Raw genomic sequence first — 26182 nt, forward strand, 5'->3', positions numbered from 1 at the left:
TCAGAATTAGTGATTGGCCATTTATCACTGAGATAAGGAAACATGTTCTTGAAAGGATTGGGAATTAGGAATTCTCTATTCTAGGAAACTGTGGATTTCTAGTCATTGAATATATTCAAATTAGCTTGTAAGATTTTGGGTATTAAGAGAATTAGGGATTTGAGAATAGTAGGGCAAGGTGGAGTTAAGTGAAGGAAAATCAGCCATGTTATTGTTGAATGTCAGAGCAGGCTCAAGAGTTCAAATAACCTAGTCCAGCTGTTGTGTTATATGCTTTTAGGTATCTGGATACTAATAGACATTTAAGAATGGAACCAGGCGGGTGCAGTTCCATACAGCAAGACACCTTTTTAAATAGACTGCCTTTCTGCAAAGTGAGATTTATTTGTCTTTATAAGTGTGTAGATAGGCGGCCTGTCAAAATCTGCCTGTGTTTTCGATGACATAAACTGTAACACTGAAGCCCTCAAGTCATAATTTTGGAAACTGTTCCAATTATATCCTTTCTGTTTTGTATTTGTCTCAGTTCTGCCCTTGTTGCCAACTCAGAAAGGAAGGAAAATGTCAGTCCAATACACTCCCACCTAGAAGTGGAAATAATATATTACACATAACTTCTTTCTTCATTGTTGCTTATGAGAAGAAATTATTTAAAATTCTTTATTTTTCATGGTAAAGTAGTCAGGAGACATGCTTGCAGATGCTGTCTTCACTCAAACTAAAGGACATTGTAAGTTCACCAATTTAGACCACAAAATATAACCACACAGTGCGACTAAAGCATGTGGTACAAGATTAGTCTAATCACTCAAGTCCATCATTATGTATTTGCAAAGATTATTTGGACAACTACAATGAGTTACTGTAGATAAATGTCAAATACTTAATAGGCTGTGGCCAATTATCTTTGCCAAGAATTTATGTGATGTCAAATAATTGTTTAATAAAGTCTGCTGTGGATTTGTTTCCATCATGTGCTTCTTAGTCAAGGCTTTTTTAGATACTAGGTGTGAATGTGAATATATTCAATTTAGGGTAGCTTTGAACTGCCATAGTGAAGCACTTGGATATTTCAATATGTTTGCCTGAAAGGAAGTGACCTAAAAATTGCCAAGATGGATTTGTTATTCTTCTATTCAGTATCACCTCAAACATAAACTTCTGCATTTAAAAAAAAACATATTTAGTTATAAAGTCAAGTATTTACATTGTTCCTTGCATCACCTCAGGATATACTGAAGCGCTGTACAGTTGATAAAACAGTTTATGCTGAAGTGTAGTCCTTGTTGTAATGTAGAGAAACACAGCTGTCAGTTTGTGCAGAGCAAGACTCCAGAAACAGCAAATATGGATGAGAAGAGAATCTATTTTAGTGATGTCATTTGAAGGATAAATATTGGTCAGGAAACTGGGTGGAAACGCCTGCTCCTTGTGGAATAATGCCATGGGATGTTGCACTGAGCTGAAAAGGAAAATGAAGTTTCAGTTGAATATTGGATCTGAAAAACCCCACATGCCCTCACCCCATCTATCAGCAAAGAAGTAGTGGGTGACCTTGCCCTAGATTGCAAAGAATGGGGTGCAAAAGGACACAAGTTTCCTACCATTGCCTTCCATATACATTTAGGGACATGTTCATTCTGTCTAAGATTGAGGACTCTTTGAAGTTAAGCAATGACTTGAGACAGAAATAATTGAAACAAGCCTTTGAGAGAGCATGAACCATTCTTTTAATGCATTCAGTAATCTCAACTGAATGTTGAACATCCATTTCTGATATTTTTTTCCGAGTGCAAAGAAGTTGCTCATTCAGTGTGCCCTCGTAGTCTGTGCTCATATTCCTCTTGGTGACTAAAGCACCCGAAGATATATTTGCTTCTGAGCAGATCTGGCAGCATCTGTGGAGGGAAAGCAGAGTTAACGTTTCAGGTCGAGACACTATTCTAAAGAAGGATCACTAGACCCGAAATGTTAACTCTGCTTTCTTTTCACAGATACTGCCAGAACTGTTGAGCTTTTCCAGCAATTTCAGTTTCTGCTTCTGATTTCCAGAACTGCAGTTCTTTCAGTTTTTAATATGTTTTCTTCTGTTCATTAATAGAGAAAGAGTCAGAATGAGGTAGTAAGAAATTTAGTATGTGAAGGTCCAGACTGGCCCCTTAGGATTGAGGACATCATAACCCTGGCAGTGTTAGCACTCACTGACATTTTAGTGTCTGCTTCAAGTGATAATAAAAAATGAGTAGCTCTCCTCTGACACTGCACACAGACAGCCAAAATCAAATGTAGTCTTCAGGTGAAGCAATGTAATTGGACCATGATGTGAAGATATACACAAACTGTCAATGTAAACTTGTTAATTTGGAATTACACTTTCTTGCCTGTAATAGAACTGATAGAGAAAAGATATAGTCATAGCATGACATGTTTTACAAGAGTAAGTGTCATAAATATGGCAATAAGAATTGATGATGACAAATGCTACTGCAGTGCTTTTATTCCATAATATATAAATTTTTGTATTTTTATGGCATCATATCACACCAGCGGAGTACATGAAAAAGCCTCAGGATGTATTGAGTCTGCTATAGGGCATGGTATGTGGACTCCTTTGAGTATAGGACATGTGTGTAAGGTGATTAAAAGGTTTGATAGAGCAGAGAAAGTATTTTCTCTAGTAGGGAAGTCCATGAAACCAAAATTAAAGCTAGATTATACAGATATGATGCCAAGAAGCACTTCCTCATTATAAAGTAGTGGAAATCTGGAATTCACTCCCCCAAAGAACTGGAGGTTGAGGTGAGACAACAAGGTGCAGGGCTGGATGAACACAGCAGGTCAAGCAGCATCATAGGAGCAGAGAGGCTGACGTTTCGGGCCTTGACCCTTCATCAGAAAAGGGGGAGGGGAAGGGGGTTCTGAAATAAATAGGGAGAGAGTGGGAGGCGGATAGAAGATGGATAGAGGAGAGGATAGGTGGAGAGGAAACAAACAGGTCGGAGAGGCGGGGATGGGGCCAGTAAAGGTGAGTGTAGGTGGGGAGTTAGGGAGGGGATAGGTCAGTCCAGGGAGGACGGACAGGTCAAGGGGGCGGGATGAGGTTAGTCGGTAGGAGATGGAGGTGCGGCTTGAGGTGGGAGGAGGGGATAGGTGGGAGGAAGAACAGGTTAGGGAGGCAGGGACGAGCTGGACTGGTTTTGGGATTCGGTAGGGGGAGGGGAGATTTTGAAGCTTGTGAAATCCACATTGATACCATTGGGCTGCAGGGTTCCCAAGCGGAATATGAGTTGTTGTTCCTGCAACCTTCGGGTGGCATCGTTGTGGCACTGCAGGAGGCCCAGGATGGACATGTCGTCTGAGGAATGGGAGGGGGAGTTGAAATGGTTCGCGACTGGGAGGTGCTGTTGTTTATTGCGAACTGAGCGTAGGTGTTCTGCAAAGCGGTCCCCGAGTCTCCGCTTGGTTTCCCCGATGTAGAGGAAGCCACACCGGGTACAGCGGATGCAGAATACCACATTGGCAGATGTGCAGGTGAACATCTGCTTGATGTGGAAAGTCTTCTTGGGGCCTGGGATGGGGGTGAGGGAGGAGGTATGGGGGCAGGCCCCAAGAAGACTTTCCACATCAAGCAGATGTTCACCTGCACATCTGCCAATGTGGAAAGTCTTCTTGGGGCCTGGGATGGGGGTGAGGGAGGAGGTATGGGGGCAGGTATAGAACTTCCTTCGGTTGCAGGGAAAAGTGCTGGGTGTGGTGGAGCTGGAGGGGAGTGTGGAGTGGACAAGGGAGTCACGGAGAGAGTGGTCCCTCCGGAAAGCAGATAGGGGTGGGGAGGGAAAGATGTCTTTGGTGGTGGGGTCGGATTGCAGATGGCGGAAGTGTCGGAGGATGATGCGTTGGATCCGGAGGTTGGTGGGGTGGTACGTGAGGACGAGGGGGATTCTTTTTTGGTTCTTATTGCGTGGACGGGGTGTGAGGGATGAGTTGCGGGAGATGTGGGAGACACGGTTGAGGGCGTTCTCGACCACTGAGGGGGGGAAGTTACGGTCCTTGAAAAACGAGGACAACTGAGATGTACGGGAGTGGAATGCCTCATCCTGGGAGCAGATGCGGCGGAGGCGAAGGAATTGGGAATAGGGGATAGCATTTTTGCAGGAAGGTGGGTGGGAGTGAAAATTTAAGAACTGTTATGGAACCAACCGAAGGAAATAGAGTTGATTAGTCATACTCTAAGTGAGTGACAGAACAAGTTCAAGTGTTAAAAGGCTTATTCCTTTTCCTGCATTCCTGAGCACAGAATTTCTCTGTGCTAACAACATCTCACAGGTATCAGTGAGATGCATAAGTGGTTGATTAGTGCTGCGGGTGGTATGAATTGAAAGAGGGATTTTACCAGGATACCACGCCAAACAGTATTGTCTTTCTGAGTAATGCACTGGATCGTTAAGAGACCAGGAGGAACAGGAAGATGAGACCACAGATTAAGCATTTTTATGGCAGGTAGCACCTGCAACAATGTGGCATTCCCTGCGTACCACAGCACTGAGCACGGGGCTGGAGGGTTTGAGCTACAGGGAGAGGCTGAATAGGCTGGGGCTATTTACCCTGAAACATCGGACCAGAGGGCTGACTTTATAGGAGTTTATAAAATCATCAGTGGCATGGATAGGGTGAATAGTTTTCCCCAGAGTGGGAGAGTCCAAAACTAGAGGGTATAGGTTTAAGGTGAGAGGGAAAAGATATAAAAGGGACCTAAGGGGCATCTTTTTTTCCCACAGAGGGTGGTGTGTGTACAGAATGAGCTGCCACACGAAGTGGTGGAGGCTGGAACAGTTTCAACCTGAGCCAAACTCGTGAGTGACGGAACAAGTTCAAGCCTTGAAAGGCTGATTCATTTTCCTACGTTTCTGAGCACAGAATTTCTCTGCGCTAACAACATCTCACAAGTATCAGTGAGATGCATAAGTTAATTTAAATTATTTAAAAAGCACCTGAAAGGGTACCATGCATAGGAAGGGTTCAGAGGGATATGGGCCAAATGCTGGCAAAAGGGACTCGATTAATTTAGGATAGCTGGTCAGCACGGACAAGTTGGACTGAAGGATCTGTTTCCATGCTGCATAACTCTAAGAATCAGCCTAGATTACCCTGAACTAGAACTTCAACCCACAGCAGATACAGAGGCAACAATAATGCCAAGTTGATTCATGAGATTGATTCATTTTTTGCTTTCACACCAGTGTACTTCCTGAAAAGGTTTGTAAAAGCATGTGAAACAGTCAGAAAGGCCTCCCTCTGTGCCATATCACTCTCAAACTTTTAGTGTTAACATAGAACAAGAAGGATTATTTCTGAGCAGTTTTGACCATGTTTTAATCAACATACTAAAAAGAAAAGGCAAGATTTTGCATTTATATTGAACTTTTCACAAGTCCAGACATCTCAAAGCAATTTACAGCCAAAAAAGAATTTCATCAATGAAGTCCACAAATGTAGGGAACATGGCAGCCAGTTTCACAAAGCAAGGTTCCAACAACAGCACAAGGTTCCACATACTCTATTTGTGGGTGGCATTTAAGCTATAAATGTTGGCCAAGATGCTGGAAGAACTCCCGAAGCACCCAAAAGGACAGTCAGGGCCTTGGTTGAACATTTCATCTGAAGAGAAACAACACCAACAGTACTGCACTGAGAGAGAGAGCCTAGATTTTGTGAAAAGGCTTTTGAGTGGAGTTTGAACACACAGCATTGTGAGTCCGAGGCAAAAAGATTGCCACTGAACTGTAGGATTTACTCGAGATTGTTTTTGGACTTAACGGGGGGACAGGTTTCTACACTGAAAGCATATTAAAAACAAATCTTTATGTGCATTTAAAATTACTCTCTATATGCTGGCAATTAAGTGGCTCTAACTTTGATGGCATTTATTATGAAAATGTTGTAATGAGCAGACAAATGCTTTTGATGATTGTCTAGTTATATATGACATTTATCTTTTTTGGAGTGTGCTGTATGCAAGCTTGCATTCCAAAAGGGACTGTACCTCAGAAGGAATCATTGCTTGTAAAGTCCTTTGAAGTTTTTATAACTGAAAGGTTTCCCCTCTACTAAGGTGTAAAAATCAGAGGCAAAGGCTGGCTTTTGTCAATACTGGCAAATATTAAAAGATAAAACAGGTTGCACCAGGACAGATACAAGCAACTAGTAGAGGGGAAAAATGATTAGAATGCAGCTGTATGCTGCAGAAAGAGAATACTGAATGGTGACCTCATTAAGGTTTTCAACATTGTGAAAGAGTTCAATATGACAGGCATGGAGAAGATGTTTCACCAACCGGCGAGATCAAATCTAGGAGCCATAAATAAAGGATTGCCACTAATAAATCCAAAGGGAATTTATGACTGACTTCTTTATGCAGAAAGTGTTTAGAAGGGCGGCATGGTGGCTCAGTGGTTAGCACTGCTGCCTCACAGCGCCAGGGATCTGGGTTTGATTCCACCCTCAGTCAACTGTCTGTGTGGAGTTTGCACATTCTCCCCGTGTCTGCGTGGGTTTCCTCCAGGTGCTCCGTTTTCCTCCCACAGTCCAAAGATGTGCAGGTTAGGTGGATTGGCCATGGTCAATTGCCTGTAGTGTTCATAGGTGTGTAGATTAAGGGAGTTATAGGGGGATGGGTCTGGGTGGGATGCTGTGACAGTCAGTGTGGGCTTGTTGAGCCAAAGGGCCTGTTTCCACACTGTAGGGATTCTATCTATGAAAGTGGAACTTGGTGCAGTTATATAAGATAGTTGAGTTGAATAGTATAGATGCATTTAAGAGGAAGCTGGATAAGCACATGCAGGGGAAAGGAATGTAAGGATATATTCATGGGGTCAGATAGAGAGAGGAAGCTCTTGTAGAGCATAAGCACTGACATGGACCTGTTGGACTAAATGACCTGTTTGAGGCTTTCAAGCATTTTGTAACTTATAAATTGTTTAGTAGAACAGGCTCATAATTGGGCAATTCTGTTTGTAATTGAGCAGCGTAATTTAACATAGACAAATATTACACAGTATCATTTATGTTTATGTGCAGCCTTAGATCTCTGAGTGTTCGGATGTGGAAGATTTTCATCTTTGAGTTCAATGACAGCTGCGCTGCATGCTATTAAACCAGATACTGCATCAGGCAGTGTCAGGGCTTACCTCAGATGAGCCTGGCAAATCTGTTTTTAAGCAGTGGCGTCAGGAGAGCAATGCCTGCATGTTTGTGTTATGTTCTATTCTCCCAAATAGCTGAATGAACCCTCTGGTCTGTCTTAATATTTTCACCCAAAAAGCTATTAATGCATACAATTCCTGATTAGTGATTTACCCTGTGGCACCATGTGGAAACTGTCCAAATTCTCTTCAAGCAAGAGCCTTGCTTACAACTTATTGATTTTTAAATCAATGCAAAATTATAATTCTAATAATTCACATGCTTATCCATTACCCGCTTTCTCTTTCACTCTAAACATTACACTTATTCCACCCTCTTTAACATACATGATGAAAAAATAAATGATGTCAATAAAAGGTCATGTAATGTGATATTGGTAATGTGGTGTGAATGGTGTACTATGGTGCAAATGGTGAAGTAGAAGCAAAGAAAATAGAAGCAGAAGTAGGGCCATTTGGCTAATCAAGCCCACTCCACATCCACAATGATAATAGCTGATCCTTATCTCAATACCATAATCCTCTTCTGTCCTCATACTGCTTAACGCCTTAGCCTCTATAAATCTATTTCTTTCTTCAAATATATTCAGTGGCTTGGCTTCCCATGGTAGAGATTTTCCTGTGGTAGAGATTTTCACAGGTTCAGCTGTCCAATTGAGGAAATTTCTCCTCGCCTCAGTCCGAAATGGTCTATTCTCATATGCTGAGACTGTAAGCCCTCGTTCTGGAGCTCCTGGCCGCAGGAAACATCAACCCTGCATTGGGTTTGCCCAGTCCTGCCAAAATTCTATATGTTCCAATTAGATCCCTCCTCATTTTCTAAACTCCAATGAATACAGGCCTAGTCAACACATACTCTCCTCATTGGGCAAACTTGCTGTCCCAGGACTCAGTCTCGTGAGTACTTCACTACACTCCCTGTATGGCAAGTATATTATTTTTTGGTAAGGAGATCAGAACTTCATACAATACTCCAAGTGTGTTCTCAGCAAGGCCCTGTATATCTGTACTAAGACTTCATTGTCCCTGTACTCAAAACCTCTTGCAACAAAGACCAATGTATCATTTGCCTTCCTACTGTTTGTTGGACCTGCATGCATGTTTTCTTTCATTGAGTAGTGTACAAGGACAGCCGTGTCCCTTTGTACATCAACATAAATGTTGGCTGGATGTAATGTAGTCGAATTAGTATAACATGGTGCGAATGGTCCAATCTCGTGTTCATGGTGTGATATGGTGCTAATGGTGTAATGTGCTGTGAATAACTGAATACACAGAACATGTAACATGGCCTAAGCAACATACGATGCTTTAGGCAACTAAAGGTTGTGAGAAACCATTAGAAAGCGATAACCTTTTAAGAACACCAATGAAAAGAAAACCACTGGACAAGATTTCACTTTTTAAAACTTCTATTAGAGCAAAATAACTAAAATAAGCATTGTGCAAACATTAGAAGGGAAAGAATATTTCAAATACAAAGCTAAATTTCAATTGAAAGCATTGATACGACAAAGATACACCTCATGTAGGCACACAAACTTGCACTATTTCTTGGACAGATGTGGGTCTCCGTGCAGTTTTAGTCTTTACAACTCCAGCATTTGTTGCTTATCTGTAGAAGTGGGAATGGCTTACTCTGAATTATTTTCACCTATGAGAGACATTCAACAGCAGACATATTCCATTTTCTGTCAATTAAATCATGACAATCCTGACAACACAAAATCATCAAAGATTCCTTTCAACAACCCACTTAAATGGTCTGTTGGGCTCTGGCAACATTGAAACAATGACAAAGAGGAAACAAAACCAGAAGTTGCTAGAAAACCTCAGTCGGTCTGGCAGCATCTGTGGAGAGAAAGCAAGAGTTTACATTTCGGGTCGAGTGACCCTTCTCCAGAACTATTAATGCTGAAGATAGGGTGGGAGAGTGGGGAGGAGTGAACGATAGGTGGAGATGGACTCCAGTGCGAGAGAACAACAGTTGGGCAGACAAAGATCAAGATAAAGGTCAGTCTTGGAAAATCATTAGTTGCTAAAGGGGACCATCAGTGGCTGACAATGAGTTGTTTGTGGTAGCAAGCCATGTGATGATATGGTCTGGTGTGTAGGGGTTGGGGTAAGGATGTGCAAGAAGGTGCCCAGGCCCTAAAATTATTGAGGAGCAAATTACTGCAGTTGTTGGAATCTGTACTGAAAACAACAAATGCTGGAGATCACAGCAGGTCAGACAGCATCCATGGAGAGAGATCAAGCTAACATTTCGAGTCTAGATGACTCTTCATCAGAGTAGCATCATCTAGACTCGAAACGTTAGCTTGCTCTCTCTCCATGGATGCTGTCTGACCCACTGTGATCTCAGCATTAGTTGTTTTCACCTAAACTTGTTGAACTTTCTGAAGTATTGCAGCAAGCCTGAGACAGAGAAATTAGCGAGGAAACATGGTGGTGTATTGAAATGGCAGGCAACAGGAAGCTCAGGGTTTATTTTTTGTGGACAGAATGTAGGTGTTCTGCAAAGCGATCACCCAGTCTGCAGTTTGTCTCCCCAGTGTAGAAGAGCAGCATTGTGAGCAGCGAATGCAGTAGATTAGATTGAGTGTAGAACAGGTAAAGTGCTGCTTCAATTGGAAGCTGTGTTTGGGGCCTTGGATACTAAGAAGGGAGGAAGTAAATTGATAGGTGGTACGCCTTCTGTGATTGCAGGGAAGGTACCGTGAGGGTGTGGGGACATGTTGGGAATGAAGGAGGAGTGGATCAGGATGTCCCAGAGGGAACAGTGCCTACGGAAGGCTGATAAGGGAGGGGAGGGGAGTATGTTTCTAGTGGTGGCATCCTGCTGGAGATGGCGGAAAAGCCATCTAATGATCGTTTGGATGTGGATGCTGGTGGGGTGGTACGTGAGGATGAGAGGGCTCTATTGCTGTTGTGGAAGGGAAGAGAAGAGGCTCGGGCCAAAATGTGGGAGATGGGTCAGACACGGCTGAGGGCTCTGTCGACAACGGAGCTGGGGAATCCTTGGTTGAGGAAGAAGGTGGACATTTCAGAGGCCCCTTCTCAAAATTAGTATCAGGAGAACAAATACAGTGGCAATGGAGGAACTGGGAAAATGGAATAGAGTCTTCACAGGAAGCAGGGTGTGAGGATGTATAGTTAAGGTAACTGTGGGAGCCAGGGGGTTTGTAGTTGATATTGGTGGCCAGCCTATCCCCAAAAATGAAAACAGAGATATTGAAGAAGGGAAAGGAGGTGCCAGAGATGGACCTGGTGAAGGTTTAAGCAGGGTGGAAACTGGAAACTAACTTGATAAACTTTCCAATTTCGGATGAGACAGGGAAAGAGCATCAATGATTTCATCAGTGTACCAGAGAAAGTATTGTGGGTGGGGCCCAAGTAGGACTGGAATATTCCACATACCCGACTAAGAAAGACGGGCAGAACTGGAGCCCATGTGGGTACCCATGGCCACACCTTTGACGAGAAGAAAATGAGAACAGTTAAAGGAGAGGTTGTTCCAAGTGAGGACTCACTCAGCCAGGCAGAGGAGGATGATGGTGGATGGGGACAGGTAGGAGGGGAGAGCCGTAAGACTATCCTGATGGGAAATGGACATGTAAAGGGATTGCGCATTCACGATGAAGAGGCTGGAGCCTGTGAACTGGAAACTCTGAAAAGCAACAGAGGCTTGTCCAATCCAATTGCACTTTCTGTCTTCAGCTCTCTGCTTTTTCCGACTAGCTAACACCCAGGGAGGCAGTCTCTTCTCTATTATTTGGAGGTCTATTTCAAGGGTAGAATCCGATTACAGACGGCAAAACAGAAAATGGTTCCACTTAGAGTGAACCTTGCTTTGTCCCTGTTTACATGAAATTTCAATGTTTTCTGAGCTGCCAAACAGAAAATACTAGCTGACCCAACCTCACTGCAGTTAGAGTTTTATTTATCCTTTGCATCTTTGCTGTTCATCCCCACGACAACCTCAGGTGGCGTGGGCATTTCTTAGGATCTCATGATTTCATAATCAGGAAACTAATTAACTTGCCTTCAGAATGCTCCCAAGCCCCTTTGATCCTAAAGGAACATGGCACAAAAGAAAATACAACCTTTTCCCAACACACTGGTCATCACGAAACAAATAGGTTTTCTTCTATTGATACCACTTGCATAGCAAGGGTCTTTTCTGGCTGTTCACCTTGAACTGTTCAGCTGCTTATTAGAAATCTCTGTGATGTGTTGTGAATAACTGAATGCATAGAACATATAACATGGCCTTAGCAATGTACAAAGTGTAAGCAGCTAAAGGTTGTTAGAACCCTGGTAGAAAGTGATGAACTTTTTAAAAAGGAGCAACTTATAACAGGCACGACAATTTAAATAAGAAGGGCTATTAAATTGTGATTGATTCCCCTCGAAAGTTGCGCACTCTTCCCAGTGTGTATCCGTAATGTTTTCCTTCTGACCCAACCAGGAATTCCCACAGCCCTTTGAAGGAGGAGAAACAAACATTTAAGAGAAAGAGGCAATTCAGCCTGTCGTATCCATGTTGGTCCAAAAAAAGTCATGTAGTCTAATCCCTTTTGCATCTCTTGGTCTGGAGCCACATATATTGTGATCCTTCAGATGGTTTTTAAAATGTGTTGAGGGTTTCTGCCTGAACCGTACTGCAGGGAGTTAGTTCTAGACTGCCAGTACACAAGAAATAATTACTCCTCATTTCTCCTCAAATCCTTCTGCTAATTCCTTTAAAACTATCTCGCCTAAATATTATTCTACAAATACAACTTTGATCTTTCCTGTGCAATCTATCTCGGTTTCTCATAATTTTACACAATTCAATTTGATCTCCCCTCAGCACCCTCTATTCCAAAGAAAAAAACCCCAGGCTATTCCATCTTTCCTCATAGCTATAACTCTCCATTCTGACAATGTCCTTATAAAGTTCTTGAGTACCCTTCTTCATGTGATAGAATTCTGCCTCACGTACTGCACCAGTACTGCATACAAAACTAGGGTCCAGCTATTGTTTTGTACAGTTTTAGTACAAACCCTCATTGCTCATATACTTTAAGCCTCAGCCAACCAAAGATTATCACATATTTTCTTAATCTCCTCATGTACCTGTCCTGCCTCCTTCATGGATGTGTGGACACACATTCAGAGGTCCAGTTTTAAAAAACCTGCCATTTATTATGAATTACCATAGTTTTCTTCTTGTTCCCTGCAATATTTCTCACTTCTCTCAATTGAATTCCATTTACCACTTTCCCATTACCTGGCCAGTCCATTGATATTTTCAAGAAGTCTACAGATTTCTTCCTCATCATCAATCATCCGGCAAGATTTGGATTATCTGCAAATGTCTTAATCATGCTTCCCACATCTGAGTTTAAATAGTTATGATGTGTTACAATAACAAGGGACACAGTACTGAATCTTTAGAACTGCAATAAATAGGGACCTTTTAGTCACAAAAAGTACTTGCTGTTCATAACCTTTTTCTGTCCTGCTATTGAATCAATTTTTTAATTCTGCTATTTCCCTTTGGATTCAATGAGTTCTTAATTTTCTGATCAGTCTGCAAAATGAGATATTGTCAGTAGCAATGTTAGAATCCATGTAGACCTTATCAAACACACTTCTCTCCAGAACCTTCATTGTTGCTTCCATGATAAATGTAATCCAGTTTGTCAGATACGACATTTCTTTCACTAATCTGTTCTGACTGCCCTTGATTTTTGCATGCTTCTCCAAGCAACAGTCTAAATTTCAGAAACTTTCCTATAATTTACCTATCACAGAGGATAGGGTGACTGGCCAATCAACCTTTGCTTTCTCCTATCACTAACGATGGTACAAAGTTAGCGGTCCTCCAGTCTTCTGGCACAAAACCCGAGGTCAGAGAGGAATGGAAAATGATGGACAAGGCATTTAACAAGTTGGGATCAATTTCCTCAATAATAGTTCATTCTCTCACCATGTTAATCCCATGCAGCGAGTGAGATTTCATCATAGAATCCCTGCAATGTGGAGACAGGCCATTCTGCCCATCAAGTTCACAGTGACCCTCTGAAGAGCATCCCATCCAGACCCACCCCCCTACCCTATCCCTGTAATCCTACATTTCCCATGGCTAATCCACCTAACCTGCACATTGTGGACACAATGGATAATTTAGCATGGCCAATCTACCTAATCTGCACACCTTTGGACTGTGGGAGAAAACCAGAGCACCCAGAGGAAACCCCACGCAGACACAGGGACAACATGCAAACTCCATGCAGACAGTCACCTGAGAGTGGAATTGAACCCAGGTCCCTGGCTCTGTGAGGTAGCAGTGCTAACCATTGAGCCACCATGCTGCCCATGCAGGTGACAAAGATTTCACTCAAAGTTTGTACAGTTGATGAGAATCCTGCATCACTTAATTTTTTGGGAAGACCCTCTGGAATTAAGTACCAGACTAAGTGCCACCTAAATGGCTAGTTGTAGGCATTCTCAAAATTAAGGACACCAGGGACGGAAATCCTCCCCTCGAGAGGTGCCAGCTGATCAAAGGCTTGCAGCTATGTGTTGCAAACAGCGCCACCAAGTGAGCAGTGGCTGCTGCTGGAAATGCACCCAGGGAGAGACAAGGATTCCCAAGGGACCTAGCTGAGTGAGAGCAGATCCAGGACCAGGAAGGGAGGGGGAGAAGAGGTAGGGGAAGGGGTTGTAGCAGTGAGAGCATGGGAGCCAGCAAGTACAGAGAGTGACTGTTCGTGACCCCCATTTCATGATTCCAGGCCCTTCACTCATGAACAGAGTGGCTATGAGTGTGGGACCTCTTGCCCCAGCTCTTCCCAACTGGTGCCTGTAAGAAAACACAAGGCTATCAATCTGCCTGCCGTTGGTTGAATACTAGTGGTAGTAGATTAAGGTCCTTAGGTAGTTATTAATTATGCATTGAATCTCAGTTGGTAGGGCAGGAGGTTATTCACGAGCCCAGAATAAATCAGGGCAGAGGCAGTAAGACAGCAGTGACTCCACCCAGCACCCTTCTGCCTGATTAACTGCCCCCCCATCCCAGTTTCCAAACTCACCTTGGGAGAGGGCCTTAAATTTCATACAATAATTGAGATTCCTCCTTCTTAATTACAAAGCCCATGTCGTCTCACTCTTTAATGAATGCAGATGCAAAATATTTTCCAAGAGCCATGCCCCATATTGTGTCACCACATGCAAATTCACTTTTTGATCTCTGATTGATTCTTTTAATCTAGGTCTTGAAGTGTTAAAGAGAGTCTTTGAATTTTCCTCAGTTTTCTTTGCCAGTATCTTTTCATTCCCTCTCTTAGTTTTCTTAAATTCCCTTATAATTTCAACCTTGCACATTCTCTATCCTATTAGGTTAGTGCAGTATTGTACAGTTGGTATCTGACATACGGTTTCATTTTTCTTTCTTTTTCTATTTTGTACTAATGTTTATTTTTTGAAATCAGGAAGAGGGTCTCTAAATTTCAGAGTCATGTACTTTCTTTTGTGGAAACAGATTTGTTCTAAACACTCTTTACCTCTTTTTTGAATGTTTGCCATGCTCCGATCCAATAAGTAGTTGTTTCAAGTCTACATCGGCCAAGTCACACCTCAACTTAGTAAAAATGACCTTTCCCCATGTGAGAAAAAAAAGAACTGTGGATGCTGGAAATCAGAAACAAAAACAGAAATTGCTGGGGAAACGCAACAAGTCTGGCAGCATCTGTGGAGAGAAACCAGAATTTAACATTTCAGGTCCAGTGACTGTTCTTTAGAACTGAATTATGATGAAGACCACTAAAATGTTCTTCCACTCATGCCCTTCCTTCTGCCCAGATTTATTCATTGGAAGTGAGGTCTAGTGAAACTCCCAGTAATGGGAAATGAGGCAGACTGGCAGACAGGAACACTTGAATGTATAAAGGAGACAAAATATCAGCTTCTCAGTGGCAGGATATATGTTGGGAAGTAAGCTAGCAGTAGAGTAAAGGCAAATTATGGTCTCAACAGCAAGTAGTAAGACTCTGTCTTTGTTGCGTGAGCGCATTGTGAATACTCATTTAAACACATGGTCCCCAGAGTAAATAGTTCTTCTGCCAGGAACAAATGAGAAACACGAGCCTTCAGCTTCACAACTGGTTCCAAGTAGCAGGTGGGGTAGACTTCCTGGTGGATTTGGAACGAGGCAGAGTTGCCTTTCACATATAGGGAACTTTGTTGGGAAAATTTGAGCTGTTGCATTGAATCTTGACTGGCATCTGTGCAGGAAAATCAGGCTATTGTTGTCCATTGTAGAGAAGGTGGTGACTGTCCAGTAAGGTGGGAGCATCGCTATCTGAGGGAGAGGCATTGAGTTGTAGAAACTCTGAAAAGGGTCATGGGAGGGTGCTGGACAATCAAGGGAAAGTTTAGTATCTATCAAAGGCAGATTAAGAATGATAGATAGGCAATCAATAATAAACAGAAGAATTAGTGGTCAATTAGACAGAGTCCAGGCATGTACTTTTCTAGTGAGAGTTTTATTGCAACTTACAAATCACAAATTTCCATCAACACCTGTTCCCCATATAGACACCCAGTCAAGTTGTCACCAAAATACACCTTAATTAACACATAAACATCAGCCGTTTCCTCATTCCATTCAGTCCCATGCATCTCTGCCAGTCCCTACTAAATGATAACAACCAAGGGTATGTCAGTGTTGAGACTGGGAGAATTACGGGTGCATTAAGAGTAATAGGGAGAGGGTTGTGGATAATGGTTAGCAGTTTGAAGGTGATGGTGATGCGGGAGGGTGACAGGTTCAGCATGAAGGGTGGCAGCTTGATAGTGACAGGGTAGCAGGCAAGCTCAGTGGTTCCAGATGGAGATGTGGGTGAGAGTTTAAAGGTGGCTGAGGGAGAGTGTTACCATGCAGCTCCAGAGAGGTAGGTCAGGAGAGGATGGTAGAAGTTCAGGTTCCAAGTTTCTTTTCAGAAAAGCAGAATAATACTGCCAGCTTGTAGTGAGTGGGTGTCTGTCTGGGTGCTGTTTAATTATGCAGCTATGCCTGCCGTAAGGTGAGACAGGGACAACGACTTTCCTGCTTGTCCTCATTTACAATTGGCCCTCAACTGCATTTACCTTAATGCTTGCTAGCATATGTTTGTCCATGTCCAGCCATTACACCTCTGAGTAGAAGGTCCCATTCTATTCAGGTCACACTGTCAGGACACTCCCTGCTGTAATATGACTTCACACTAAATCCAGAATTTTCCTCTTGTTGAGCATGCAATGTACTAGCTAAGAGCATTCTCCTAAAGATTCCTGCATCCTCTGCACCTTTTCCACTGAACTTTTCAACAGGAGTTGGACTCTAAATTAATAAGGAGAACTTTGAGGGTCATATTCTCAGAATTATTGCCTGACCATGGTCAGATTAGTATGGGACAAATCAGAGGAATTAATACATAAGCTTCCTCGTCACTGGACCCTGCAAGCAGTTTTGGGAATGGAAAGAGCTGACCAATGGGATAGACTCCACCTGAAAGAGGATGGGACATGTGTTCTGGTGGAAAGAGTAAATTGGGGGGCTGGCAAAAGCTTAAAACCAGAAAGATGGGGAAATATCAATAGGAAATGTAAGCAACTAAAACGCTGACAAAACTGGGAAGGAGAGAACTGGAAATAAAAGAGGGGAGGATGTTGATGGGAAGAGAAAAGCGTGATAGAAAAGGAGTTTTACAAGATGGTTAAACATAAAGTAAGGTGAAATAATTTTAAAGTCAGTTAAAATGGCTGTACAGCAATGCACACAGCACTGATAATAAAACAGGAGAGCTGGAGGCTGTCATCTCCAGGTAGGAGCCAGAGATATTGGACAGTGCTGAGTCATTGGACCGGATATTGCAGTTAACACATACTCCTGCACCACCAATGGAAACGTGCACTCTGAGAACCAGCTGCCCCACAATGATATCACACTGGGGGCAATCTTAATTGATTTAAAGTGGGACTTTTGTCCCCATGTGGGAAGAAGTTCCACCTTAGAGAGCTGCTGATCAGTCTGATTGACAGGTAAGTCTACAGTCCCAGCAGCACAAGAATCAGGTAGCGGCCACGTTGCTGGGACTAACAGGCAGTCCATGAGAAGACATTTTGTTGATACTGGATTTTGGTGGGTCCAAGGAATTTGAACGGGTCTGGCAAACGCCAGTGAGGAGGCACTTATAGGAGGAGTGGGGCAAGTATAGGCTTAAAGAGGAAACTGTGTTCTCACTGAGGAGGTGTACTGATGGGCATGTGGTACTCTTCCCTTCCTCAACAAAGTTATCTCCCTTTCCTTCCTGATAGCAGCCAAAATAGTGAAAGCTGCTGGGATGCCCATCTTGCTTCCCTTGTCACCTCTTCCTGCTATTATAGTGATAGAGGCAGAATGATGCCCTTCAGTAGCTATTAATTGTCAAATAAATACTGATTAACCTGAGGTGATATGCTTGGTAGGAAGAAGAGGAAGATCACACATTACTTGTAAGTTGTAAGACTGGCTGGGGTAGAGGAACAGATCTCAGTGTACAAATGCATCGATCACTAAACATTGCGGTACAGGTTAGCATGGTAATAAAAAGGCAAACCAAGCGCTTGTCTTTATTGTAGAGGAATACAATTGAAAAATACAGATGTTACTCTAAATCTGTGTGGAATCTTTGTTAGGCTACACTTCGAGCACTATACAAAGAAGATAAAGGGATGGAAGGGGTGGAGAGAAGATTTACAAGGATGATACCAGAAATGCGTGGGTATACGTTATTGGAAAAGAATGTACAGGCTGGGTCTCTTTTCTATTGAAACAAAAAAGCTGACAGGGACCAAACACAGAAATAAAATTATGAAAGATTTTGTGAGTATAAATGCAGAGAGAATGTTTTCACCCATTTGGAACAGCATAATTAGATTCAACAATATAAGATAGTCCACAAGAAATCAGGAATTTGGAAGAAAACAATTTGTAAAGAATGTTGAGAATGTGGGACTTGCTACCACTAGGAATGATTAAAGTGAATAATGTAGATTGATTTAATGGGAAGCTAGACAAGCATTTGAGGAAGAAGGGGTTGGAAGCGTATATTGGGAAATTTTGATAAGTAAATATGGGAGCAGGACTCAAGTGGAGCATAAATGCTGGCATACATTGGTCGTACCAAAGAGCCTATTTCTGTGTTGTATATCCAATCTAATTCCATGTAATCACCTTCCTCACAGTTGTGTTTCTTTAACCAATTTTGCAACCAGCCTTTCATCTTTTCCTGTATTATACTTGAAAGTCTTGAATGGAATAATCTGGAACGTTGAGCTGTCATTCCAGGTCCTTGAAGTCACTTTTCAGTAATAGCTATGATACGGGTATTTCCAAAGGTTCATCTGTGTGCTCAACACAGTTGCCTGATAGGCTCCTTGCACGAATTATATCCTATTAACCATTGAACAACTCTTTTGTTGCCCATTTCTAATCTTTGATTACTCGCTAACCAAATTTCTGACTTCTGCTGCTGGTTTTGCTGCTGTCCTTCTGAATCAACCCTCAAGTTCCCATCCTGCGTTTAGTTTACCATCCTCTAAAGCTCAAACAAACCTCCATGCCAAGATAATGGTTAATATGCGACCAGTCCAGCTTGTACCAATTCCAGCTTCTCCAAGTTCAGCCCTAGTACCCCAGGAATTTACAGCCTCTCTCCTGCAACACTTCTGCAGTAATGTATTCAATTTCACACTCCTCTGTTTTCTGTACGTAATCATATGTTGTACTGGGAAGAATCTGGATATCTTAATGCACTTACTTCTGAATTCTTTTTGCTCGGTAATTGGAAATGAGCATCACTGGTTAAGCCAAAATGTATTGCCCAACCCTTATTTCCCAGACGGCAGTTCAGAGTTGTAAACCTAGAGTTACATGTAAGCCTGACTCGGTAAGAATAGTTGGTTTAGTGCTCTAAAGGGATGCGATTGCACTCAAGAGGATGCAAAGGAGATTTACCAGGGTGTTGGCTGGGCTGGAGAGTTTTCGTTGGATAGACTGGGGTTGTTTTCCTTGGAGCAGAGGAGTTGAGAGGGGCCATTATTGAGACGTATGTAATTATGAGGGCCATAGACAGGGTAGACAAGAAGAAACAGTTCCCCTTGGTGGAGGGATCAATGACCAAAGAACGTAGATTTAAGGTAAGGGGCAGGAGGTTTAGAGGGGATGTGAGGAATTTCTTTTTCACCCAGAGTGTGGTGGGAATCTGGAACCCACTGCCGCTAAGCATGGTAAAGCCAGAGACCCTAATAACATTTAAGGAGTATTTAGATGCACATTTACAATGCCAAGTTATACAAGGGTATGGACCAAGTGCTGGGAAGTGGGATTGAAATTGTTAGGTGGTTGCTTTTGACTAGCACAGGCTGGATGGACTGAAGGGCCTTTTTCTGTGCTCTATGATGTTATAAAGGGCATTATTGAACCAGAAGGACTTTTCAAACAATCGATAATGGTTACATGGCCACCACTATGCCAGCCTATTAACAAATTAATTATCATCGCAGTGGGCTTCAAAGTACTGTTCCCAGAATATTGGTCTGGAATTCTGAATTGCCAGTTGTGAGAATATTCTGCAGACATTCAGTGACATTCTTGACCCTGTCATTCGAGAAGAAACATAATGTCCTGAAATTACTTCTGTGGTCTCAGAAACATCTGCCGAAGCCCTCAAATATTGGCTCCCTTAATGTTACTGCTTTTCAGACATTTTTACTCCTAGTTTTACACCCTGTACTAAATGTCCTGGAGTTACATCTGTGGCCTCAGAAACACTAGAGCGAACCCTTAAGTATTAGGTAAAGTCAGTAATAAAGTCAGTACCATTTGGAGAGCAAGGGTGGCATGTTGGCTCAGTGGTTAGCCCTGCTGCCTCACAGCGCCAGGGACCCATGTTCGATTCCAGCCTCAGGTGACTGTCTGTGTGGAATTTGCACATTCTCCCTGTGTCTGCGTGGGTGCTCTGGTTTCCTCCCATAGTCCAAAGATGTGCAGGGTAAGTGGATTGGTCATGCTAAGTTGCCCATAGTGTTCACGGATGTGTGGCTAGGTGGATTAGCCATGGGAAGGTGCAGGGTTGCAGGGATAGGGTAGGAATGCAGGTGGGATGCTTTTCGGAGGGACGGTGTGGATTTGATGGGTTGAATGGCCTGCTTTCACACTGTAGGGATTCTATGTAGTCAATAAAGCCTGTGCTAACTGTGTGGCCTTGTGTGACTCTATGGCAGGCAATGTTCTCTCTGTATCTGCAAAATTCTGAAACTGCCAGGTGACCTTATCCAGAAATATGCTTTTCAATAGTACATGGATGCAATGATGCCTGTTGATCCAAAGTTCAAAAAACTGGAGCATCAGTTTTTATTCATCATAACCTTTCCTGGACATCTGGTTGTTCAGGATATGAGAAATGGCTACCTCCCACAAGAAAGAGGAATGGTTTGTCAGCTTTGACCTTTAGATGTGTATTCTAAAAGACAGTGCTCTTGGTGTGAAACATTGTTAAAGAAAAGCATCATGGGCCTCAGAACTGTCAAGTGATGGTCAATATGGATTACACGTTTGAACGTTTATTTTTCCTAACATTGACCTACTTAGATTGAATTCCCACACAACCCGGGAAGCATGTTACCCTGGAACACTGCCCAAGAATTGCTGCTTACTGTCAACCCCACACCAAAATCATTCTGATCTGCCCAGATGCACTCATCTGTGCTGTTGTCCAATTCACCTGGTCAAAGATGTGGTGATTTTTGCTCTTTGACTCAGCAAGTCTACTTGCACATGTGAGATATTCTGAATAAACACATACACATCAATTGGACATCATTATCATGGCATAGAGCATTGTGCATTAAATTGGATGCACTTACGTGCAACATATATGCAAATCCTGTATGAAAATTAGTATGGTAGATATGATTGTCATATGATCCAAGTTTCAAAACCACCAAGAGTTGTCTCTGTGAGCAAGACTACAATGCTGTTTTCAAATGTAGTAAACTGTGTTAGTTGAAATGTGTGTTTTCTTCTGAGCTCTCTATGTGTGTACAGATTTTGCCATTAAGTATGAGTGTTGGGTTGATGACAGCATCGTGATTTGACCCATGGAAGTGATTGACCATTGCATTGTGTAATATGTGAATGGCTAACTCTGCTTAATTTCCCATATATATCACTGGCTGTTGTCTTGCTCTGTGGTTGCCAACTCTTCATGATTGTCCTAGAGTTAAATATTAATCTTCTAGCCACTGGCACAATTAACAGGGACTTGAAAAATGCGTGTAATTTTCATTTTATTTTATAACTCAAAGAAAATTGTTCAAGTTATTGAAGAAAAGGGGGAAAGGTCTCTTTGACCTGTAGGAGGAGTTGGTGGCAGGAGGTTATCTTTGAAATCTCTAGCAAACCAGAGTTGGCAACCTTCCACCTTGCTTGTCTACCTTTTTGCAATGTTTTTTGCATGTACTTTTCCTTCTATGACTAAATTGCTTCTTCTTGTGGATGCATCCCCACAGTAAATTGTCACTTTGCATTATTTATTGCTGTAATCGATCTCACCACATCCTCAACTGTAGTCATGGTGGACATATTTTTGTTACACGTTGCCATTTTTGATGTAGTTATCATGCAAGTCTAATGAAACCTGGGGACCACCAGTTCAGTCTTTCTCCAACACAGGCACCAGAAAGGCTTGGCTGCAAATATCTGGCCTTTCCCTGTCATTGATTAGTCTTTTTATTTCCAGTCTAAAACAGAAGAACTTTCACTTTTCAGTCAAGATTGGCAGTTTAATTCTCTCCAGGCTGACAATTACATTACTGGAAGAAGTCCTAGAGTGTTGGAAGTTCTGTCATTTCAATGAAATGTTGAAGCAAGGTCTCACCTGCCATTTCAAATGAAAGGAAAAGACCCCAGGAAAGAGGATTTCTCCCTAGTAACCTGGTCAATATTTATCCCTCAACCAATATCATTAATTTAAGGTTAGATGGTGATAATCCCATTGATGTCTGTGGGCTCTTGCAGTATGCAAAAATGCTACCTGTGTCTCCTACATTACAAACAGTGACCATACTTCTTAAAGCGCTTAGTTTGTTGTCAAGAACTTACACATATTCTGAAGCCATGAAAGGCTCTGTGTAAATGCACATTTTTTTTGTTTTCTACATAAACAGTCACACTCCACAGCTTCTTAAATATTCATCTACCAGTGTAAGCAGTTTAACAGTTTTTTGATAAACATGAAGGAGTCATTAATGAAGGCAAATTTTGAATTTTTTTCTTGTCTGTATATGAAACTGGACTCCCAGGAAGACCATATTCTAAAACTAAATTTCACCATTTGACTGGTTTGAAATTTGAAAAACAGATATTTAACCCACTTTTTGATAAAGAACAAAAACGTGGCAACTGTTTTCAAAAATATTCTGCTTTTACCCTGCTTTACACAAATGCTGCCGATATTCTGTGAAATGCCAATATTGGGAAATATACAATTCATTTAGTTGCTAAAATTGGTGATTACAAAACACAGATCATGTATTTCATTTGTGATCTGTCTGTACGGTTGCTGATGGTTGATCCTCTAACTTGAATGTTTCACAGGGCTTTGTACTCTCTGCTACCCTGTTGCTTTCTCACAACAGTGGCCTCCTTCACCCATCGACCAATACTGATGATTTCACATGACAGTAATCAACTTCCTTAATGTTACATTCTCCCACTACACACAACTTTCAGGGCCCTTTCAATCCAATGTCTAAATCAATGCAGTTTGCGCTCACTTCAATCTGGCATTAAACACCTTGTTTCCTTCAGTTTTTCAAAGGCAGAGTTTCTTTTCCAAGTCAAACTAACAGCTGCAAACATTCCATTTGTCCTTGTTTGACCTACATCTCTTTGGCTTATGGTATCAAGTACAACTTCCAGATCACCTCCGTTGCTGAAACTGCCTCCAGTAAGCTTTCTTTCACTTACAATGCACTTATATCCCATCAGTCTGAGCAAAGCATCTAACTTATTGTCAAGGCTAAGGACATTCAAGATGAGAATGTTGCTGCTATATTGAAGGAGGTTAGTTTATCACCTCTTTGGCAATCTGTACAAAATACAAGAAAAAATAAGTTTGTTGTCTAAGCACCAGCTTCCACCTTTACTGTGTCAACTTTAACCTTCATTTTCTCTCCTTTTTTACCCCCAGTAGGAGGTTTTGTTGCTCTGAACTTTTATTTTGCTCCCTCTGAACTTCCTCAAAATCATCCAGTGACTTCTCCATTTCTTGAAATCAAAGTTCAGTGTGTGAGTTTCACAAATCCATCTTCTCAAATACCTCCATGACATACAAATCCTTGCTTCATCAGTTTTCCTACCTCCTTGGTTTTCTTTAGACTTTGGAAGTTCAACCGGACTCTGGTGTGTCACCTTCTGATTTACGTTACTGTATATTCTCAGTTTGGTTTTCATGCCTACATTATGGGTCCCTCCATTTTATATTCACATTAAAAGAAAAGTAAGTATAATACAAGTCTAAGGAATGTTGTTATTTTGAGAAGGTGGGAGAGAGAGATAAAACAGAAAATTATAGACCTTTTACCATACTAACATCAGTTTTGGGAAGGTGGTAGACATGCTCACTGAGCCGGTGTGTTTGATTGCAGATGTTTTGTCTCCCTGCTAGGTAACATCGTCAGTGCGCCTCCGGTGAAGCGTCGGTGTTCTGTCCCGCTTGTCATTTATATGCCTCGGTTTGCTGGGGTGGTTGGAATCATTTCCGGTTCTGTTTTTCAGTGGTTTGTATATCAGGTCCAGTTCAGTGTGTTTGATGATGGAGTTCTGGTTGGAATGCCAGACCTCCAGGAATTCCCTGGCATGTGTATTGAGACCAGTGTACTGAGATGAACACATGGACAAAGAAGGACACGAATTCTATTGGGACAACACATCCACAATAGCACAAGCCAAACAGAGACTGAAATTAAACACACTGGCTCGGCGAACAAGTCAACACCCTCATCCACAACCTGAGCTACAAATCTTCTTAGAAATGCTTTGGGGAAGTTATTGGAATGTGTAATTAGGGACTCAGTGCCTGAGCACTTCGAGGAATTTGAACTCATTAGAGAACGTCAATAGAGATTTGTTAAGGGCAATTCATGACACACAAATGTAATTGTTTTTTAAGTAACTGACGTAGGAAGGGCTCTTGCAGCACAGTGATTGTGTCCCTGCCTCTGGCCCAGAGTATCTAAGTTTAAATCCAACCTGCCTAAACAGGTTGAATAAAAAAAAATCTGACATCAGAAACAGGGAAATATGCATGCATGCAAATAGATTCCAGTGCAGGTTAAGTATGGAGTTATCCATTTTGGATCAACAAGGATAATTCTAAGAGTATTTCAAATAGTCAAAAACTGGTTACAGTCGAGGTTTAAGAAAATTTAGGGATCCATGAGCACAGATCACTAAAATATAGTAATTAGGTACAACATTAACCAAAAAGGCAAAAAGAAATGGTGGTCTTTACAACAAAAGACGCAGAACGTAAAAGGAAAGTAATTCTGCTTGAGGTTACCCACTACCTTTTCACAATTCAACAAGATTTGGAGGACTGTGTGCATTTCTGAGCGCCACTCACCAGAATATGATGAGGTTTCTCAGGATTAGATTTTGTGGAGACATTATATAAATTGGACTCCTCTCCCTTTGAATATCCAAGGGGAAACAATGAATTGCTTGCAATATTTCAGGTTTTGAAAGGATTTGATAGGTTAAGTGGGCAAAAACTGTGACAGTCTAGGAAAGGGGGTCATATCCTTCAAGCCAAGACATTCAGGAAAGAAGTTAGAAACTGTCTCTTGCGAAAAATAAACAGTGGCTGACAACTCAGTTAATCATTCGAAATCCAAGATTGATTGTTTTTTTTGCCGATGCGGGCTAATAAGGGATGTGGGGCCAAGGCAGCGAGATGGAATTCGGATATAATTTATTACAATCTCAGTGAATGTTTCAGAATGCTCGAGGGGCTGAACGATCTGCTCATGTTCTTGTGTTGCCCATTAATTCATCATTGTTTACACATATCCTCAACCCATGCGTATTTGTCTACAATGTTGTTGTCCCTCCCCACATTGTATTCCAATCCACTTAATGTTTTCTGAGTGGCAGAATCATAAAAAGTGACAGCCCCATCATATTCAAAAGCCATTTCATGAATAGGTTTAGAATGGTGAGAAATGCCCCATTGATATGACACAAAATGGCACTATCAAAGCAATATCACATGTGGTCTGATCGGCACATGGTGAGGCGAATATTGCCCACGTTTGGGAATGTCATTGGCTGTGTCCGAAAATCAAACAAGAGACAGAGGAGAGCTCACCTATTCAGAACGCCTGTCTATTGTTAAGTCAAAATTGTGTGTTGTTTTTGCTGAACAAATGAACCGTTCCATACTTTGATGTATTTCCACAGGGAGTTTGGTTGGCGGGATCCTGAACTACCAGAGGTCATCCAGATGTTGCAGCATCAATTCCCTTCAGTGCAGTCCAATGCTGCAGCATACCTGCAACACCTGTGCTTTGGAGACAATAAGATCAAAGCAGAGGTGAGTACACAGTGGAAGTGCACATTGCTGTACAGTTTAAATTAATAATCTGCTACTTAGAAATAGCAATGTTCGCCCTGCAGCAATCAGCTGTGCTCAGCAATTATTTACCCATTAGATGATTAGCTTAAAGGCTTTTCATCACAAATGGAAGCATTGAAACCCACTCATGAAGCCTGCCCACATGCCAATGATAGTTACAGTCAGTATCTAATCAGCATCAAAAATAATTATTATTTATTTCGGAATCAACGCAAGGTGGTATTTCTTAATTGTACCTTCAGATGTTAGTCACCCAGTCTCCTCATCCAT

At 42.0% G+C, this 26182-nt stretch overlaps 1 protein-coding gene across 2 annotated transcripts in view; it reads left to right on the forward strand.

The window, feature by feature from the left end:
- The window catches only part of ctnnd2a (catenin (cadherin-associated protein), delta 2a), a 459985-nt gene that overhangs the window by 257904 nt on the left and 175899 nt on the right, over positions 1 to 26182 (forward strand). For both annotated transcript variants that reach the window (XM_048615969.1, XM_048615976.1), the window contains one exon: positions 25738 to 25870. In XM_048615969.1, the coding sequence (XP_048471926.1) occupies positions 25738 to 25870 (133 nt within the window). The remainder of the gene's footprint in view (positions 1 to 25737; positions 25871 to 26182) is intronic.

The sequence above is a fragment of the Rhincodon typus genome, chromosome 2, assembly GCF_021869965.1.
Source record: "Rhincodon typus isolate 14 chromosome 2, sRhiTyp1.1, whole genome shotgun sequence".
NCBI lineage: Eukaryota > Metazoa > Chordata > Chondrichthyes > Orectolobiformes > Rhincodontidae > Rhincodon > Rhincodon typus.